The 14,376-nt window shown below is 38.6% G+C and overlaps 1 protein-coding gene across 1 annotated transcript in view; it reads left to right on the top strand.

Annotated features, from left to right (window-relative positions):
• Positions 1-8,773, top strand: part of CCDC169 (coiled-coil domain containing 169) — a 36,769-nt gene extending 27,996 nt beyond the window's left edge. Inside the window, 2 exon segments of the mRNA XM_059840300.1 lie at positions 2,425-2,501; positions 5,795-8,773. Coding sequence (XP_059696283.1) covers positions 2,425-2,501; positions 5,795-5,897 — 180 coding nt within the window. The 3' untranslated portion in view covers positions 5,898-8,773.
• The last annotated feature ends 5,603 nt before the right edge of the window (positions 8,774-14,376 follow it).

Raw genomic sequence — 14,376 nt, 5'->3', positions numbered from 1 at the left:
AGGAAAAAAGGAAATAAAAGCAGATTTTATTACTGAACATGCTAGCAAGAGGAGTGCCTATATTCAGCTCCCTATAAAAACACTTAAATATGTGTAAGACACCATTTGAAGTGAGGTATATGCACTGGCACGTTGCTTAGTGAGGCATTGGGATCTAGGATTTTGCCATCAACACTCAAGGTAGTTAGTACATTATATTTACAGCAGTTAATTATTTGCTCTCATGATTTCAGTATCATATGAGAGCAAAATAGTCATCCTCCGATTAACATTCATATCTTTAGTTCTCTAAACATCAAATAGCCATTCAAAAATAGTTGTAGAGGAATCCTCTGTAATCCATGAAGAAAGAATCATGCACAAAGTATCACATCTGTTTTAGGTCAAGATGAAATTAATTTCCCTGGGGACTTTTCTGTCCCTCCTCCTGAGCTCTAAGCAGAATGTAAGTGAGTAGTTTAGATTAAACATCTACCTTGTGCCTTGCTGATCTGAGCAGGGCAGTCACACCCACATCCCAGCTGCTGTGTGCAGTTTTGAGCACCTCCGTCTAAGAACTATGTGAGTGTGTCCCAGGGAGGGTGAGCAGTGTGGTCTGGCCTCAAGGGCAAGATTTATGAGAAGCAGCTGAGGTCACTGGATTGTTTCAGCTGTGATGAGAGAAGGCTGAGGGGTGACCATATTGCTGAGCAGTGACCTCATCCCACGCTACACCTTCCTCCAGGGGATCAGAGGAGGGAAAGGTGCTGATCTCCTCTCCGTGGTGATCAGTGATAGCACAAGAGGAAAGGAAATGAAGCTGCATCAGGGGAAGAGCAGATTGAATGTTAGGAAAAGGGTCTTCATTGAAAGGGTGGTCAATCACTGGATCATGGTCCCCAGGGAATTCGTTATAGCACTAAGACTTCAAGGAGCAACTGGATGACATTGTTTAATTTTAGGTAGTCCTGCAAGGAGCAGAAAGTTGGAATTTACAATCTTTATGAGTCCCTTCCAAACTTGAGATATTCCATGATTCTGTGGTTTACTGTTGATTTCAAATGGATCAGTGGTTTATCTGTTCCCTTCAGGACTTTTTCTACCATGACTTTAATTTGAATTTTATATTATTTTAAAATTTGTATGTGTTAAAATCTGCCTTCACTTTAACAATAGAGGCAGAAGTAGAGGTAAATTCAGTACAGACTCTTTCAACTGTACTAAAATATCAATGTTCTAGAGTAATATTGCGCAGTAATATTGGCTGCTGTTGAGGTAGAAAGATTTACCCATAGGCTAACAATATCCTTACTTTGCACAGTAAATATACCACAAGGTATTGCTGTCCTGTGACAACAGTGTATCCTAGTGATACTCTCTTATTTGCAGAGAATAGATTCAGAGTTCTTTTAAGCCTTTGTTTTATCTCATTATGTTTGTAATTTTTTTATAGCTGACAGTAAGAAAAAAAAATCATAGAATAGAAGTTTTTTACTGGTAGGTATTAAAAATTCCAGGTGGTGAAAAACCAGCACGTTTTTCCTGCTTTGTTTTGGATCCCTCCTGAAGCCTGAGGCAGAAGCAGAAGACAAAGATGTTTCTGAGAAGCCATTTCTTTTATCTATCTTTTTATTACTGAGTGCTTTTCTGATTTTTTTTAACTTATTGACAGAATATATTTATCTTTGGAGTGCTTTTGATGTTTGTCTTATCTGGCCCATAAGGATGCAGTCAGTTTTAAATGATAGTTTTAAAATAAATTAAAAATTTCACAATCTTGAGAGCTCATGCTAGAGGCAATGGTTTCTGGTGTATTTTCTGCCGTATTCTTGTTTGCTTTTTTTGTTTTGTTTTCAGTCTGGCAAAGCACTGGTTTAGGATTTGGAGTCCATAGATCTTAAAGGCACTCTCTGGTGGTGTTCAGAAATCAGTTTGAGAGCCAAGCAAAGAAGAGCTATAGTGGTTCTTTTAAAAGGCCATTCTTTCAGGCCAGATTTTTGCCACAACCTGTTGCTAGCAGAGTGGCATCTGTCTTGTGACTGGGATTTCTTTGCAGAAAAGGCCCAAGATTATAGATTGCTACAGCTGGAAAGCTGCTTGTACAACATTGGCTAATTTTAGTTGGGATAGGCCTGGAGTAAACTGTACCAGCAAAAATAGTGTTTTGGATAATAATCATATATACTGGCACTCTGTATTCATATAAATTACAAAAACAGTGAAGGCAGCCTTGGCCTTGCTCTTGCCTCATGTGTCACATAATCACATCTGCTCAGATATGATAATATGATAAATTATACTAGCCATCATCTTTAATACTGGAGTTTCTCAATTACAAAATTTTCTTGCCTTCAATAAAGTAAATCCGTTCAAATACCATTTATGTCTGTAACTGTTATTTGGGTAAGGATTTAACTTGTTTTGTAAAAAATTTGGCTATTGCAGACCTCAGCAAAACCTAAAATTTTTGAAAGGAAAAAACCAGTTGCTCTGACTGGCAAGGGAGAAAAACAGATACTGAGGTAAATTTCCTTTATATTCCTATTTACTGGTTGATTGTTTTTTGCTAAGTACTGTTTTGAACAATGCAACTTTCTGTTCATTATAAATATCACAGCATAAGCCCACTGACAAAGTATTACTCAAGATAATTTTTTATATTGCTTTTCATCAATTTTATTTATTGCAAATGTTGAAAATAGATATGTTTAAATCATTGTTAAACAGACTTCTGTTTAGTTATATGGTTTAGAAATATAAATTTGAAAAAAGTCCACCTGCTCTGAGATACATAGAAATAAAATTAATTTCTGATTGCAATACTTGTGGACAAGCTTGAAATTTGAGGAGATTTATTTTTTAACTGAATTGAATACGTTAAGAATATAAAGTGTGAAGAATATAGGGAGCATATATTAAAAATTTGTTGGACTCAATCACCTGCCTCCAGTGGCCATAAACAGATGTTTAAAAAGTGTGGAAGCAAGCAGATATAATACTTAATTTTGAAACTATCTCAAATAATTTATATTTGGAAAGTATGGTTCCTAAGATAGTATGGTTTCTATGTATTTAGTGTCTCACAGTGAAAACTCTTCCACAAACCCACTTACCTATATCATTAAAATGAGCATACACAATATAAAGTGGAATAATTTAAAAATGTAATGAGCAAATTATAAACATGATATTGTTGTAGACCTATTTGCTTACCTTCTCCTTTCATTCTGTGTAAGCACGGAATCACAGGATTTCATAAATTGGAATAGTGAATCTTCATGTTCCAGGAGAGTATATTAGTAGAATATGAATTAATACAGTACAATATGAATTCGGTTCTATAACTGAAGTTTCTCAATACATAAAAAGCACTGTGTGGGTTTGAAGTGCCCCATATGCCACTTTTGACCCCAGTGATATTTAACATGGTTCCAATGGAGAAGGTCAGAAAGCTAGAACCAGGAGGATTCACTGCCTCTGCAGTGAAATTAAATATCATCAGCCAGATATGGAGGTTTGCTGAGGGTTAGCACTGATCTGTGATTATGGTGGGGTTTTTTACAATCTGTTTTAATAGACCATTAATTACCCTGCCATTATATGACAGTGGGTTTCTGTTTATATCAAACGAAAGAAAATAAAGTGTAAAAGAAAATAAAGTGTCCTGTAACTGCTGGTCTCAGAAGATGTGTGGTATAACAAAATATCCTGTTTGAATCCATTTTCCCTAAGAGGACTTTTTTTTACTTTTCAATGTTCTTTAAACACATGAAGATAATTTTTCATCCTTTAAATTGCCCTTAGTATATAACAACTTAGTTTTCAGATGATTGACTGTTATAGCCAGTGACTTAGAACTTTCAGGACAAACTTCAGTGTTTGCTGACAACATGGATGTAAGAGTGGGGATTTGGCATAGTTTGTGTTTTAAGAAAATACTAGAATATAATTATGCACCTCATGAACATCACAAGCTAACTACACCCATTGTTATATTATTTCTTTTTAGCTATGTTTTGATTTATTGCCTGGGGGTTGTTTGTTCAAGTTGATGTTAATGAGAAATAATTTCATTAAAATAAGAGAAGATGTGCATGTTCTTGAGAGTAATGTGAACATTTTCTTTCTAGAGTTCTTATCTCACCATTGTTGCCCTTTTACAAAATACCTGCCTTGGAATTCAAACCATACTAAGAAACTGCTTAATGCTTGTTTTAGCTATACAAACAGGTACAGAAAGCCCAACCTGTGTATTAAACGAGTACTGAAAACATTTTTCTGTAGTAGTTGTGAACACTAATGGGGATTCTTTTCTTTTTTTTTGCTAAGGTTGGGATTTAATGTGTGAGATGGTATAGAGATCAGTGCCTGTCAGCATAGAAAGTCTAAAATTCTCAGGAACCAGAGTTCCAGCGACTAATTGTTGATGCATTCAGTTTCCTGGCCATCCAAAACAGAAGCAAGTTCAGCAGAGGTCCTTTTTGTGGTTATTACAGGACAAGAAGATAGGCTAGCTGACAGCTGAGAAGAACATGGATGTCTTGATGGCTCATATCTCTGATACAATTTGAGCAGCCAATTTATTGTCATTCTGACCCCTGCTGTTACACTGAGATTTATGTTAGGGCTTATTAGCTGAATTTCAACACTGCTCTGCTACAATTACCTGGCTTCTAAGTCTGTAAGTCTAGCTGGTTTTGAGTGGAAGAGGTTTTGCTGCCTGCAGAAATCCACACAGGCATTTTCTGCTTTGTTCAGCTGTACAGTGGTCTGCAGTTTAATCAATTGATTTTAAATAATCAACTGATTTGAATTTGAATAATTGATTATCAAGCACAACGGGGCCTTAGATTGTGATCTTCCAACTCTCAGTAGCAGTACCTCCATATCTGTATGGGCCCAGTTCTCACTCCAAGACCAAGACGGCTTGTAAGAGCTGGAACAAAGGATGTGTCAATCCCAAGAAGACTAGTGAGCCCTAGGTTTGACTTTGTTGTCTCTTTCCCCACAAATTTGAAACTTGCACAGACACCATCATAGTAGCTTCTATCGCATACCTGGGTACTATGACAGTGTGATGTTATGATGTGTTTTCCTTCAAAATGCCTTTGCTTGAGAAAGACACTGAAGCTCTGTATATTGTTAGTGCTCTTTCCTCTGCAGTAATGAACAGGAAGAGAAGCAAAGGGACATTGCATAGGAGCAGAAAGGCAGGCTTCTTATTCAGGAGAATGACCATTCCAGCTTGAGAAAGCACCATTCTTTCTTTAGAGATTTCTTTACATTCCCACAGATTTCTTAGATGATCAAGATGAAGCTCTAGCTGGTTTCATGTAGATGGTGTATGTATCCACGAGGAGTACCACTTCAAAAGTCTGCTGGCAGCATCTCCTGCAGGCATTTCTGGTGATCATGGGTTCAAGAGCCTGACTTTCCAGAGTGGAATACCTGCAGAGAGCTGTAACTACATCTACAAGAAGTGTTTTCCCCTTTTCTGGTGGGAATTCTTTAACTGATGAAAATGTCTCTGTAGCCAGTCATCACTCTCCTAGTGCCAATATTTAGTATTCTGCTCATGTTCTCCAAATGACATTACTTAGGTAACGGGAATCATGAGATGAAGATTGCGTTTGCAGAATAATTAGATTCTCTGCTAACCTGCGAGCCTAGAAATATACTTGTTTTTTCCTTTCTCAGGTTTATTAATTCACAGTAGTAATCATATATGCAAATATAGAAAGCATGCACATTTTTAGCTGTTAAAACATACAGGCAATGTGACATTTGCTGACTAACTTCACCCATTTTATTTCAGAGGAAGACACAGTGTTCTAGGAAACCCGAAGATGGTTAATCCTCAAACACGATCAATTAAAAAGACAGTAGGAGTGAACCAGCTTCCACAGCTAAAGTACTGATTTAATGTTAATGCCAAGAACTTCCAGTCACTTTTTAAAAAATTTATTTTGACTGAAAGTTTCTAAATTGAAAATGAAAGTATTTGTGTCTTATTGCAATGCCAGACCCAGACTGGAATGTCTTCTTGGCTGCCTTAGTGTAAGTGTTCCTCTGCCTAATGGAATTGCTCTTCTAGTTGCCATCTTTGTACTGGTGACCTCTGACCCTTTCCATTCTGCTTCATATCAGTGATTCTGAAGGTGTTGGAAAACTTGGAGAATATTTAATGTTTTATACACTGTGTAGATCCTTGTACTGTGCAGCCATGGAAAACAAACAAGCCTCTAGCATTTTTGACCTCTCAATTCAAGAAGAAGAAGGCAGACTGATGTAACCTGAAGTATTGTCTAAATATAATTTTTTTTAAAAGCTGGCTTGCCACAGATCCCATGTTGACTACCACTTTCTGTCTGCATGGTTTAGAAGCACAGCAGCATTTCCAGCTGCTTTAGGCACTAGTAATGGATAGAAAAGACAGAGAAATTGGGCACTTTTCATTAAGGAATCTTCAGAGCCTATCTTGTGGAATGTTGTTTCTTTAAACACTAATATGTTCTATACAGAAACACATATCCTGATATTGGTGTGTTGCTCTTTGAAATTTGAATTCTCAGATGAACCCTTGTATCCACAGTCTTGGGGTCATAAAAATCTCTGTCTTCACTGACATTGATCCTTGTACTTTTAGGATCCAAAATAGTGCCAGTCCTAAAAGTCACCTCTTCAGTGAAAGTAGAACTACTTTGTTTCTTCATGCTTAAGCATGCAATTATCGTTGCAGTTTTATTACCTACATTTTAGTCATTAAATTCGGTAAAATTTTTTCAAGTGGCAACGGGAAAAATGTTTTGGTAATGAAACTTCAATCCTCTGGGTTACATCTTAAAAGCTCTTGGCAGAGCAAATGTTGTTGCTTGACTGCCCTTTATTATTTTAAGAGCATTCCTAACTCTTTGCAATAAGGTTTTTTTCCCTCTTTAAGAGCAGTACTAATAGTTCCTTATTACTGGCAGCATTAAAGTGACACTGTAATTAAACTCACAGTAAAGGACAAACCAATGGTGTCATTCTGAAATGCAGAGAGCGAAGACCTGCAGCATGGTACAGCATATTCAGTATGGAAATCCCTGTTTTTTTTCTTACATAGTATGAAATTCATTACAGATATTTGTCATGTTACCATGATGCACGTGGTATCATTCTTTCATAAGCAGGTTGGTCTGCCTGGCTGTTTTTTTCCTCACAGCATAGCACAGCTGGTTAGGTTAGCACTCTTCTGTTTGTGTTTTTCACATGAAAAATTTCCAAATGTTCTTTGTGCTGGCATTTGTCACTGTGGTGAAGGAGAGGGGAAAAATCACCATAATGGCTCTATTGGCATAAAAGACAAGGGACATCTGCAGTAGTAAAGAAGATCCAGTTTTTGGATTCATGCAGCAGGTATTTCCTACTGCTGTCTCTTGATCCAATGTTAGTGCACTCAAGTCTGGTCTGTGTAGCACCTCCGAATAACTGGAAAAACTGCACAAATATGACAGAACATTTTTTCACAACAGGAGACTTGGATGCTTCCCTCAAGGGTATTCATTACTGAGGACTTAAAAAGAGACTTTTTTTGAAGCATTAAAAAAGACATTTATTGGTAGAGGAATGACCTGGGAGAAGAGCAGACTATCTCCTATTTAGTCCTTGTTTCACCTTGCCAAGAACAATTTGATTTGATTTGGGATTTGAAAAGCAGTAGTTTGATAACTAATTGCTAAAACATGTGCTTTTTTACCATTTTAATTGTATGTCCAGCTGTAATCTTTGTTGTGCAAAATGGTTATAGTTCAGTACTCATACTCTTTTAATTACTTGGCATTTCATTTCCTTCCTGGTTTTCTGAAAATAAGGATGAACCTGATAACTAAATTTGACAACTCCAGTTTCTTTGCAACAGCAAAAAGAGAGTTGTTGGTTTCAAAAGTGTAGGTCTCTTTGGATCAAAATAAAACTTTTACACTTCTAGCTTTCCCAAAACATGTTGGAATTTTTGTTTGATTTGGTGGGTTTGGGTGAATGAGTGTTTTGAAATTCCTGGATTTATCTTGTGCTATCTTGGGCTTTTCTTACTGTTTTGTTGTCCTGTGAAATGTGTTTTTTTTACATTTGCAAAAATGAACAGTCAGATGGCTTTATGTAATATCTTTAATATCAATATTTCAGCACATTTAGGATTAATTAGTCTTTCAAATACTTCATAGTATGCAGTCTTATTTTAGGCCTAGAAGACAGAATCATGTTTATTTAAAGTAGATATGGGAGTTTAGTGATGTCTGGTTTTTCCCTGATTTCAGAACAGGGTGATCTTTTGTAATGCTGCCAACCATTTCAAGATAAAGTCGGCCTCCTCTTAAGTCTCTGTGCATCATACATGACACTGAAGGAATCTGAAACCAAAAATGGGAAACTGGATTGCTGACAGTTGTGGTCAGTGATTGAAGGGAGCTAAACATCAGAGGAAGACAGGATCAGAGGTGAAGGTTTGAGTCTGGCCAAACTTCTTTCTTCAGTGCAGAATGTACTTGATATTCCAGATATAGTGATTCTAGTGTGTAAGTGGCTTTAATTGATGGACTGGGAAATTTGATATCCTAACTCGGCGCTTGAGAGTATGCTGCCTTTACATGGTTACTCATGTCATTCCATTGATTTCAGATGAGTCATGATTTTGAGGTAACTAAGGTATTTTAAGTATTTACCCCATGGTGTTTCTGGAAAATATAAATTTAAAATCTCAAATGCTGGTAAGCACACATTTCTTATTTCCAAAAAAAACCCCTTTTTTTTTGTTGTAGAGTCTCATGATTAAAGATGGTATTGAGTCATCATATTTGTTTTTAATTAATCAGTTTAGCAGCTGTGTATTCTTCTATGATAGAATAAAATTAAAATGTTTATTGGACAGGCATTGACTATGTGGCTGATTATTATACAATTATGCAGCATAACCAAGGCTGCACAGAACTGGGGTGATAAGCTTCCTCATGTTCAGGGTATCATTAATAATAAGCAAGATATTTTGTTGCTTAAATACTTTGTTTAAAGGGTTCTCTGTATTTAAACTGACTAGGTGGTACAGCTGACAGTTTCTCTGATTCCTATGATATTCTATCTCTACTGGTAAAGATGAAGTGCGTAATTTAGCCTTAATACATTTCCAGTAAAGGAGGATGCTGTGCAGGCCTTTTTACAAATGTGATGCAGACACAGTAGCAAGCAAATAAATAAATTAATAAATAAGCAAGTGAACCTCTGTGTTATTAAGCTTCTGCTGTTTTTGCCAGACTGGTCTCAAACATGACATGTACTTTAAACCAACTCTAGTTGGAAGCAGATATAATGTGCATGGACTAAAATTATAGCTAATTGCCACAGTTTTATCATTTTACAAACACATGTCACACTAATGGCAGACAGCTCTAGACTGGATAATGAGGCTTTTCAAAGGTGGCAGCACCTTATTTACTTGGCAGATGAGTTTAACCCTCTCTTCCAAAAATACAAACATTGGAATTAGTTCCTTATAGGTTACATCTTAGAATCCAGTTTTCTTGCACTTCACTAATCTGTGCCATAAACTACCCGCTAAGAACCCTGTAGAGATTAAATGAATCTCTCATATCTACAGGAGTAGCATGCAGGTGGGGCCAGGCTTTGCCTGTGGTTCTGGGAGCAACTCAGTGCACCACCCCGCAGAAAGGGCTCTCACAGGCTCCATTTCTAGGCTGGTAAAGTTCCTATGCTCTGGTTCCCATGTAACTTCTCACCCCTCCCTTTATTGCCTGGGAGAAGATGAATTCTGCTTCAGGATTCCATCTGTAATTTGGGGAGAACAGTATGTTTCTGGTGCTGAGAAGTGACGCAAAGATACCTACACTGGTGCTGGAGGGAAGCCAGCTGGTAAAACCACAATGAATCTAAGTAAGTCTGATCTAAATCAAATGGGTTTTCTTTTGTCTTACAATGAAGATGGATAATATTGGTGCTCTGTTGGTGCAGAAACAGCTGTGGCTGCTGCATCTTATTGAAGAGATTTACCAGTAAAGACTGATGTCAGGGTATTTCCTGATGAGCACAACCCAGTGTGACTCAGCAGTGACACCAGTTGCTGTGCATGTCTTGTCACAGGGAAAAATGTCAGCTCTGTAAAGAGAAGGACCCCATGTGAGATCCAGGACTGGCCTCACTCCCAGACCACCCTGCAACAGGCGCTTCCCCCTGCATCTGTCTGATCTCTCCACACAACAAGCAAGTGTCCTGTGTGGAATCTGCTCAGGAATGGTGTGGTGTAACACAGCAATGCAGACTGGGGACCAGAAAAATTGGGCACAGCTGAAGGGTTATTTTGGGGGAAGGATGAAGCAACAAGGCTGTGCACTCTTGACTTGTCCTGTGCTGATTAGGAATAGGACACTGAGAAATCTTTTAAAAAGATGAAAAGAAGGAAAATTAGCCCGGGAATAATGTGTCCCAGTTTGCTGCTTAAAAGCCATACATGTAAGTCTGAGCTAACCACTGTATACTCAATGAGTAGTCAATGGGGAAAAAACCAAAACAGACACCTTCAGAGTGCAGCTCCTCTCATTCTATCAGAGATGCTTAAAATAGATCAGATGACACATCAACTGGATTTCTTTCCCCTGACTAGAAAGAGAATACAGGATCACAAATTCAGAATAACCTGTCCAGCATGTAGAAAGGTAAGCTGAACCCTGTTCTTGTAAATTTTTTTTATTTTTCTTGCTCTAGGGACGGTGACACCCAAGATCGGTAGAGAGTCTCAGCCAAGAAGTAATACTGAGCTGCAATTTGACTCTCCTTTGGGCTGATCCTTTTGTCTCACAGCAGCCCAGCACTCAACAGAGGACCTGTTCTCTAGGCATTGAATTTACAAGGCCCACAGATCTATTCTCATGTTGCATCAGTACTTACAAGGACAAATTGCCTTTCTTTTTTTCCTTCCCTTTGAGTACATTTGGCAAGGTCCATGTTCTTTTGAAATCAAACCAACAAGCTGCTGCATTATGCTAAAAAGCCCTCCTAAAGCCTGTAGACCTCCAATATACAGGTGGGAAAATACAGTCCATAGATCAATTTGCTACAGACTTTAGGAGAAAATTTGATGCAATTGTTATAGGAATCAATAACCCAGAGATCAATCCTTTTTTGTGTATTCCTGTCTTTTAAAAAGCTGAGCTAAGAATTTACTGATGACATGTCAAATTATTGCCTGGGCAAATGTGTTCTTGGAGGATTAAAATAGTTTGCAATTCCTGCCAGGCCTGCAATGGCTGACAGCATAATTTCATTAGTATAATACATTCCTAGGGCAAGAGTAATTTGTCCAAATACACTTAAAATGTTTGGATGAAATAATCTACCTTGCCTGAGGCTGCCATCAGAAAGCACTTATCAGGCCAGACCTTGAGTCTCATTGACACCTGTGCAGGTGGCTATTCCTGTGCTACAGCTCAGAGTTGTGAGAGCCCCATATCCTTCACTGGCTGGAGAGGAGAGGAATGGAGGACCATTTTGTTCTGAATTTTTTACTCCAGACATCTGGAGCAAAGCACCAATCCTGGAAACATACTGTGTTGTGCTGTGCTCATTGCTGCCTTGGCTAATATTGTATCAATATCTCCAGTGGCTGGAGTTTCTGGGTGTACCCACAGACATACTGAGCTGGAAAGGTACTAGGAATTCCTCACAATCCAAATCAACAAAAGGCTTGAAGGAAATAGAAGAAATCTCTCTTTCCAGCCTGATCAAAATTAGAAAACAACAAATGATATTACGAAACCACACTCAGTTGCTTGGCTCTGCATTGATGCTTCAGTCATCCTGGGATGGGCCTGACCCTGTTCCCTGATCCCCAGCTCCACTTGAAGGCAGATGTCCTGCCTCAGCCTTGGCTGTCCCTGTCCCCAGGGAGATGCCCCTGGTGCTCTGTCCCCAGTTTGTTCTGCTCCTGGTGGGGGCAGTGAGATGGTCCCTGCCCTGCCCTGCCCTGCTTGCCCAGGGATCCCCTGCAGCTCCCAGCCCCCTGTCTCAGGGGTCACTGGCTGCCACCTATCCTGTCAGATTTGCACTCTTTGGTGGTGCTGACATAAATAACAATTTGCTGACTGCAGGAGTGATTTACTTTAAGCACTTTAGCACCTGCTGTTGCTCATTACAGGATTACCATGCCCCAGATTGTTCCTGGCAGCCCAAGGTTTACACTGTTAGCACATGGCACGTGTGTAAGAGTTACCTTACAGGGGTGGTGGGTTCATGCACTTGCTCTGTCCTCTCCATGACCCTGCCTCATGCTAAGATCTCTTGTGTAACTGGAAGCCACAGCTTTTAAACATGTGACAATCAGAAAAAAATTTCAACAATTAACTCAACATGAAGGCTTTTAATGGTAGATACCAGCATCTGACAGTATCTCATGGTTTAGAAAAAGAGCACATTCTCCACTGTTGGCTCATTTGTCACTATGTGGATATCATTGAAATTAGCCTTTCCTGAGAAGGATAAGAAGGATACAAAGATGGAGCTTGTGCTAAAAGCTCTGCAGACATCTGGCATTTCACACTGTTCTCCTGGGCTGGCATTCAGTGGGGGAAGTTGTAATAGTTTTTAGGGCACATATTCCAAAACTCTTGGCAAAAATAGCTGTCTCACTCCTCCTGGTAATCTCCCCTGGCTTCTTAATTGCTTAAATTGCTAGTTCTTCTGTTTTCTAATGTTTGCAGCACATGCTTTCTCACTGTACCATTTCACAGGGCTGCAGACTTAGAGCTTCAACTTGTTTTATTAAAGTTGGTCACCTGCAGCCTGAGCCATAGAAGAGTTCAATTATTCTTTCTTGGTCTGGTTTCCTAGTGCCAGCACTAGCCACAGAGATGCCTGCTATGTCTTCTCTGAACTGTCTGTCCTCTCTCCTCTCACCATCAAAACTTTCACTGGAAGATACTTTAATTGTGCTGCTCTGTGGATAATTGTCACTTAGGAGCAGTGCCCATGGCATTTCCAAGTAGGAAAGACAGAACAGTCTGTGCCCAAAGATGCAGAAAATGGGGAAAAGAACATGCTAACACTACAGAGAGCAAAGCACCCTGCAGCTTTCTCAGCCAGTGCTCTGATGAGATGCAACAACAAAATAACCCCACCGGCACCAAAAAGTCCCCAACTCAAAATGACCCCCCCTAAAATCTAAATAACAGGTTTATGCAGTGAAAGACAGAACTGGTCCATACAAGTTTTGAATTGTTTTGAGGAAAAGTTCAGCATGACTATAAAAACATTTTAGAATCAAAATTCATATAAACTTCAAGTTTAAATAAGCATTGGGGCAAAGCAGGAGAGAGGAGGAAGGTTACCCTATAAAGGCCTTTGAAAAGTTTACTTAAGAAATACCTTTGAGGAACCTTTTAAATCAAAAATGGTGCTTAGAGGCAAGGAATAAACTTCTGATACAGAACAAAAGACATTCACTGAGGCAATAATTTCTTTACTTGTAAAGATAAAGTTTAACGGACTGGTAATATTCTTATATAAAGAAAAAAAAAGAGATATTCTAAAGTTAACCTGCATGCTTTTGGCATTCTTTTGAGCCATGGAGTGTAAGCATTGCTAAGGTATTTGCCCCATATAACACTGTGAAGATGGCCTAAGAGCATCTAGTAGATTTCTGGACCCCTAAAAAATGGTCCAGATTATATAGAATGTGTTTTGTGCTAAGAACCAGATTTTCAAAAGACTTTGTAGAGTAGATTCAAATAGGCCTGAATTATACAGAACTGACAAATTATTTTCCAGAAGAGGAATGTACTGCTGACACTCTGTATGTTGCATGGGAAAAGTTAAAAACTGTAGAACTCAGATACTGAATGGGGGGATGTACTCAGGCAGGAAAAGTTAAAATTTGCAGTACTAAGATGCTGAAGGGAGGGAAGCATAAACCAGCCAGCCAGTAGTCCAGGATGACGACCAAGAATGATGGAGAGCTCCTGTCAACTGTGCTTTATCTTATCCAACCCAAGTAGGGAGAGCTTCCATTTCAGTTATTGGCCACTTCACAATGAAATGCAACTTAACCAGAAAATTCTGCTCTGTGCTCCATTTCAGAACTCTCAAATATCCCTGGAACAGTTTAGCCTTTAGAGGGTTTCTTGTTACTGGGGTTTTCTACAGAGCAGAAATGAATGCATCACTGATGTCATTGCGTGTACATTGCATCACATATGCTTTTCACAGTCATTCAGAATTCTCTGATGTTTGACAAACAGAAAACACTCTGCTGAAATGGTTAAATAAAATAGGTTATTAGTTGCCATTTTTTTTTCAAATACTATTTAGCATTTTGAAATATATGTATATAAAAACACAGACAGTAATCTTAATCAA

Source organism: Haemorhous mexicanus, chromosome 2, assembly GCF_027477595.1.
Source record: "Haemorhous mexicanus isolate bHaeMex1 chromosome 2, bHaeMex1.pri, whole genome shotgun sequence".
Lineage (NCBI taxonomy): Eukaryota > Metazoa > Chordata > Aves > Passeriformes > Fringillidae > Haemorhous > Haemorhous mexicanus.
Note: the sequence above shows the minus strand (reverse complement) of the source record. Positions and strands in the feature narration are given on the sequence as shown.